Source organism: Colobus angolensis, unplaced genomic scaffold, assembly GCF_000951035.1.
Source record: "Colobus angolensis palliatus isolate OR3802 unplaced genomic scaffold, Cang.pa_1.0 Scaffold322, whole genome shotgun sequence".
Lineage (NCBI taxonomy): Eukaryota > Metazoa > Chordata > Mammalia > Primates > Cercopithecidae > Colobus > Colobus angolensis.
Genome location: NW_012116511.1, coordinates 1,027,316 through 1,034,602, shown reverse-complemented (window position 1 = coordinate 1,034,602; position 7,287 = coordinate 1,027,316). Strand labels below are relative to the sequence as shown.

Here is a 7,287-nt window from a genome sequence, read left to right as displayed (position 1 = left end):
TCTTTCCTTTCCTTTGTGTCCTCTCTTATTTCTTGAGCAGTGGTTTGTAGTTCTCCTTGAAGAGGTCTTTCATGTCTCTTGTAAGTTCTATTCCTAGGTATTTTATTCTCTTTGCAGCAATTGTGAATGGGAGTTCACTCATGATTTGGCTGTTTGTCTATTATTGGTGTATGGGAATGCTTGTAGGTTTTGCACATTGATTTTGTATACTGAGAACTTGCTGAAGTTGCTTATCTGCTTAAGGAGATTTTGGGCTGAGAAGATGGGGTTTTCTAAATATACAATCATGTCATCTGCAAACAGAGACCATTTGACTTCCTCTCGTCCTATTTGAATACTCTTTATTTCTTTCTTTTGCCTGACTGCTCAGGCCAGAGCTTCCAATACCATCTTGAATAAGAGTGGTGAGAGAGGGTATCCTTGTCTTGTGCCGGTTTTCAAAGGGAATGCTTCCAGCTTTTGCCCATTCGGTGTGATGTTGTTTATGGGTTTGTCATAAATAGCTCTTATTATTTTGAGATATGTTCCATCAATACCTAGTTTATTGAGAGTTTTTAGCATCGAGGGATGTTGAATTTTATTGAAGGTCTTTTCTGCATCTATTGAGATAGCCATGTGGTTTTTGTCATTGGTTTTGTTTATGTAATGGATTATGTGTATTGATTTGCATATGTTGAACCAGTCTTGCATACCAGCGATAAAGCTGACTTGATTGTGGTGGATAAACTTTTTGATGTGCTGCTAGATTCAGTTTGCCTGTATTTTATTAAAGATTTTTGCATTGTTGTTTGTCAGGCATATTGGCCTGAAATCTTCTGGTACATTGTGTCTTTGTTCTCACTGGTTTCAAAGAACATCTTTGTTTCTGTCTTCATTTTGTTATTTACCCAGTAGTCATTCAGGAGCAGGCTATTCAATTTCCATGTAGTTGTACAGTGAGTTTTTAGTGAGTTTCTTAATCCTGAGTTCTAATTTGATTGCACTGTGGTCTGAAAGACTATTATGATTTCCATTCTTTTGCATTTGCTGAGGAGTGTTTTACTTCCAATTATGTCATCAATTTTAGAATATGTGTTGTGTGGCACTGAGAAGAATGTATGTTCTGTTGATTTGGGGTGGAGAGTTCTGCAGATATCTATTAGGTTCACTTGGTCCAGAGCTGAGTTCAAGTTCTGAATATCCTTGTTAATTTTCTGACTCGTTGATCTAATACTGACAGTAGGGTGTTAAAGTCTCCTCCTATTATTGTGTGGGAGTCTACATCTCTTTGCAGGTCTCCAAGAACTTGTTTTATGAAGCTGGGTGCTCTTGTATTAGGTGCATATATATTTAGGATAGTTAGCTCTTCTTGTTGCATTTATCCCTTTACCATTATGTAAAGTCCTTCTTTGTCTTTTTTGATCTGTGTTGGCATAAAGTCTGTTTTATCAGAGACTAGGATTGCAACCCGTGCTCTCTTTTGCTTTCTATTTGCTTGGTAAATATTCCTCCATCCCTTTGTTTTGAGCCTATGTGTGTCTTTGCACATGAGATGGATCTCCCGAATATAGCACACTGATGGGTCTGGACTCTTTATCCAGTTTGCCAGTCTGTCTTTTAATTGGGTCATTTAGCCCATTTACATTTAAGGTTAATATTGTTATGTGTGAATTTGATCCTGTCATCATGATGCTAGTTGGTTATTTTGCCCATTAGTTGATGCAGTTTCTTTATCGTGTCATTGGTCTTTATATTTTGGTTTGTTTTTGCAGTGGCTGGTACCAGTTTTTCCTTTCCATTTTTAGTGCTTCCTTAAGGAGCTCTTGTAAGGCAGGCCCAGTGGTGACAAAACCCTTCAGCATTTGCTTGTCTGTAAAGGATTTTATTTCTCCTCCACTTATGAAGCTTAGTTTGGCTGGATATGAAATTTTGGGTTGAAAATTCTTTTCTTTAATAATGTTGGATATTGGCCCCCACTCTCTTCTGGCTTGTAGGGTTTCTGCAGAGAGATCTGCTGTTAGTCTAATGGGCTTCCCTTTGTGGGTAACCTGACCTTTCTCTCTGGCTGCCCTTAACATTTTTTCCTTCATTTCAACCCTGGTGAGTCTGACAAAAATGTGTTTTGGGTTGCTCTTCTTGAGGGGTATCTTAGTGGTGTTCTCTGTATTTCCTGAATTTGCATGCTGGCCTGTCTTGCTAGGTTAGGGAAGTTCTCCTGGATAATATCCAGAAGTGTGTTTTCCAACTTGGTTCCATTCTCTCTGTCACTTTCAGGTACACCAATCAATCGTATGTTTGCTCTTTTCATGTAGTTCCATATTTCTTGGAGGCTTTATTCATACATTTTCATTCTTTTTTCTCTAATCTTTTCTTCATGCCTTATTTCAGTAAGTTGATCTTCAATCTTTGATATCCTTTCTTCCACTTGATCGATTCCACTATCAATACTTGATGTATACTTGACCAAGTTCTCGTGCATTGTTTTTCAGCTCCGTCAGGTCATTTATGTTCCTCTCTAAACTGGTTATTCTAGTTAGCAGTTCCTGTAACCTTTTATCAAGTTTCTTAGCTTCTGTGTATTGGGTTAGAACATGCTCCTTTAGCTCAGACGAGTTTGTTATTACCCACCTTCTGAAGCTGTCATCAATCTCATTTTCTGTCCAGTTGTGTGCCTTTGTTGGAAAGAAGTTGCTATCATTTGGAGGAGAAGAAAAATTATGATTTTTGGAATTTTCAGTGTTTTTGCACTGGTTTTTCCTCATCTTCGTGGATTTATCTGCCTTTGATCTTTGAGGCTGATGACCTTTGGATGAGGTTTTTGTGTGGGAGTCCTTTATGTTGACATTGATGTTGTTGCTTTCTGTTTGTTAGTTTTTCTTCTAACAGGCCCTTCTTCTGCAGGTCTGCTACAGTTTGCTGGAGGTCCACTCCAGATCCTATTTGCCAGGGTATCACCAGTGGAGGCTGCAGAGCAGCAAATATCACTGCCTGCTCCTTCCTCTGGAAGCTTCGTCCCAGAGGGGCACTGGCCAGATGCCAACCAGAGCTCTCCTGTATGAGGTGTCTGTCAAATCCTGTTGGGAGGACTCTCCCAGTCAGGAGGCACGGGGTTCAGGGACCCACTTGAAGAGGCAGTCTGTCCCTTAGCAGAGCTGGTGCACTGTGCTGGGAGAATCCCTCTTGTCAGAATCAGCTGCTCTCTTCAGAGCCAGCAGGCAGGAAGGATTAAATCCACTAAAGCTGCGCCCATAACTGCCCTTTCCCCCAGGTGCTCTGTCCCATGCAGATGGGGGTTATGTCTGTAAGCCCTTGGCTCGGGATGTTACCTTTCGTTCAGAGATGCCCTGCCCAGTGAAGAGGAATCTAGAGAAGCAGTCTGGGCACAGCCACTTTGCCGTGCCCAGCCCAGACCTCCCAGCCTCCTTAGCACTGTCAGGGGAAAACTGCCTACTAAAGCCTCAGTAATGGCAGATGACCCTCCCCCCACCAAGCTCGATTGTCCCAGGTCAACTTCAGACTGCTGTGCTGGCAGTGAGAATTTCAAGTCCATGGTTCTTAGCTTGCTGGGCTCCATGGGAGTGGGACCCACTGAGCAAGACCACTTGGCTCCCTGGCTTCAGCCCCTTTTCCAGGGGACTGAACAGTTCTGTTTCACTGGGGTTCCAGGTGCCACTGGGGTATGAAAAAATCCACCTGCAGCTAGTTCAGTGTCTGCCCAAACAGCCACCCAGTTTTGTGCTTGAAACCCAGGGACCTGGTGGTGTAGGCATACGAGGGAATCTCCTGATCTGCAGATTACAAAAACTATGGGAAAAGTGTAGTAACCCAGCCAGGTAGCACAGTCTCTCATGGCTTCCTCTGGCTCGGGGAAGGAGGTCCTCGGCTCCTTGCACTTCCCAGGTGAAGCAATGCCTCACCCTGCTTCTGTTCGCCCTCTGTGCGTTGGACCCATTGCCTAACCAGTACCAATGAGATGAACTGGGTACCTTAGTTGGAAATGCAGAAATTACCCACCTTCTGCATTGGTCTGTCTGGGAGCTAGCTGCAGACCGGAGCTGTTCCTATTCGGCCATCTGGGTCCCTCTCACAAAGTGATTTTTAAGAACATAAAATATTTCAAAATAAATATGATTCTATCTTATAATTTTAGTTTGTAATTAGAATTTTGCAAAGTTTCTAAAAAGTTTCACCACTAAATTTAGGGCACCTTTCAGCTGTCTTGTCTTTTTGTCAAAGAACAGTTATAGAATTGTGTTATCTTAACTGACCTATCATTTTGAAAGCCTCACTGAAAATTAGAATAAGATATTTAAAGTACATACTTTCATCCAAGTTTTGCATTATGCATGATGCTGGGATGAGTGGTTTACAAAATATATTTAAAATATTCCTATCCTATGGATCTTATAACTAGCACTAATAAAACTGAGGTGACTCAGTGCTTTGCCCTTTTATAATCAAATAAATACACCAGATGAAAAAGAAAATAGAATATTTACACCAAGTACATTCACTAATATAAACTTGTTTGTGGTGAAGAGTTAGGATTTACATATTCATATGGGGTTAAGATAGAAATAGAATTGGGAAGATAAGAGATTTCACTTTCATATTTGGTAGTTCAGACATCCTTCTTAAAGAGTTCAATCTACTTTGATAGCACGGGAAATTTTTTGTTTCTGAGGATATTTCGGTGCTCCGAGGTAGAAAAGGAATACGTACAGGATCTCAGACAACTGGAATTCCCATGACCTCCCACCTGCTGAGGGAAGAATCTCCAGGCCCTCCCAGGGACCCTCAGCCTGGAGCTCCCGACAGCCACTTCTGGGTTGGGTGGAAAGGCTTCAGGACCAGCAGGGAACGGAAGGCCATGATGGAGTTTTGTATCCATGCACGTGGGTTATTTCTTCCCTGAAACCTGGAGACCGGAGGCTACCTAACTCAGACAATGTGAGTATTAAAAAGCTTTCTGTAGCAATAAGAGCATCAAGAACATAAGATGCATTTTAGGATAAGAGCAAAAAAAAAAAATCATTCAAGGACTCAGAACTTAAGAGTTTTTCCACGTTTTTGAAGGTTGTAAAAAAAAAAAACTGGACATGAGATGTTCAGTAATTGCTTTGGGAATTCTTTTCTTGGAAATACCACGCTCATTGTTAGCCATGCAAAACAGACTTGGTTCTTGACTATACTTCAAATTTTAAAAAGTTATCTCATTTTGTTTTAATTATTTTAAACGCTATTATTTATTATTCCTTAATCAATATATCAATCTATCAAGTCATCAGAACATGTATGAATTCAATCTTACTTTTATCTGGACAAGTTTAATTTCATCAAATCTTATATCAGCAAGAGATTTCCTTGTCTGGCCTCTTCGGTGTCCAAATTTACACTTATTTCTAATCACTTGCTCATCATCTTCTATGGGTCTTCGAACATATTTAAAGCGATCTTTGAGGGCTCGTTTCCATAAAAACTGTAAAATAACACAACAGTCCAGTTAATCTTCAAGGAGATTGAGATAATCCTATATAAACAATACACCTATACAACAACAATACATACCTATCATCTTTGGGCTTGAAAGTCATAGTAATAGAAATAATAGTAATAGAAATAATATTTATCTATCCTTCCTTTTACCCTCACAGCAATCTTGTGACACTGCTACAGAAATTATAAACCCTAAGTTATAGGTAAGAAGACAAAGTCACAGAAATAGAAATCTTTTTCCAGTGTCATATGGTTATTGAGTAAACATATCAGTTCTTGAACCTAGATTTTCTAATTCCCAAAAGTGATACTTTCCACTAGACTCTGCTGTATCCACAACCAACTCCATTTTTCTAGTGGGTTCTAGAAAAGACCTGATAGTGGCTTATGGATTGATGCATTTTCTTTAAAAATAATTTTCTGTCACCTTTTGAAATTTGTTTTGGTGAGTACTATTGGCATTCACTCCCTAAGTATCTGCGGCGCCTCTACTGTTTCAAACACAAAGACCAAGTCCCCACTCTGGGAGGGAGAAAGGTGTAGGTGGACCTCACTTTCAGTGTAGCAGAGGGATGAGTGATTTTAATATAGAGTGAAAACTATTATAATAGGGGAAGATACATAATTCATTTACATTGTGTTAGGAGATCATAAAAGCCTTCCTGTAGGAAGTTCTTGAATCTAAACTGAGGCTTAGGTCTTAGGGTCAGGTAACTGCATGAAGGGATGGAGATAGCATCAGGGAATGCCGGTTGGGTGGATGCTCAGACGTTCCAGGAGGATGAAGCTGCATGTGCAATGGAATGGAGGGAGAGCTAGTGCCCTTTGGATAACTACCAAGAGTTGTGCGAGGCTGGAGAACAGAGCTCAAGATGAGGGAATGATAGAGGACGGGGTAAAAAGTAAGGTGGGAGACAGGAGCCAGCCCAATCATCAAGGGCCACGGTCACCCCATTAAGGAGCCTCAATGTAATCCTGAACCAGATCTTAAATCTTTGTAGACAGGCCATATTAGAATCTCATAGGAACTTTTGCCCTTGGTCTTTCCTCTAAAGCAATGGTTCTCAAAATTTAGCCTGAATCAATTCCTGGAGGACCTGTTAGAGCACAGGTTGCTAAGCCCCACTCTCAGCGTCTCTGATTTTGAGGTCGGGGTAGGCTGAGAGTGTGCATTTCTTGCAAGCTCCCATGCGATGCTGCTGCTTGCTACTGCTCGAGACTACACAGATGCTGGTTCGGGAGATTGGAATGGAGCCCAGATGTCTGTATTTTTAAAGCTCTATAGAGAATTCATCAGAACAGCCAGGTTAGGAAGTATTCCTAGGCCATGTTGAGTTGGGAGAGTGAATGGTCAGATTTGAGCTCTGGAAGGATCTATCTGGCATGTGGAGTTTTTGTGAGACCAGAGAGATGGACAACACCTAGGAAGCACCCCTGGACTTCTTCCTCAATATGCCAACATCTCTTTCACTGCTGGGCCTTCAGTTTGGGCCTGGAAAGCTTTATCCCTCTTTTCCCACACCTAGCTAGTATGTAGTTGACCCTTGCTTTGCCTTCAGGTCTCAGCTCAGCCTGTGCTTCATGGAAGCCTCCTCTGGCCTCTGTAACAGCTTGGCGTTGGAGCTCCCCTTTCTTCACTGGCACTTACCACAGTGGTAATCTACTCTCATCTATGTGATACTTTGTTTTCATTTCTACTTCTTTTTTTTCTTTTCTTTTCCTTTGTCTTCCTTCCTTCCTTCCTTCCTTCCTTCCTTCCTTCCTTCCTTCCTTCCTTCCTTCCTTCCTTCCTTCCGTCCGTCCTTTCTTTCT

General features: G+C 41.3%; 1 protein-coding gene across 1 annotated transcript in view; it reads right to left on the bottom strand.

The window, feature by feature from the left end:
- The window catches only part of SAMD3 (sterile alpha motif domain containing 3), a 73,668-nt gene that overhangs the window by 25,531 nt on the left and 40,850 nt on the right, over positions 1-7,287 (bottom strand). The window contains exon 8 of the mRNA XM_011951648.1: positions 5,291-5,458. Coding sequence (XP_011807038.1) covers positions 5,291-5,458 — 168 coding nt within the window. The remainder of the gene's footprint in view (positions 1-5,290; positions 5,459-7,287) is intronic.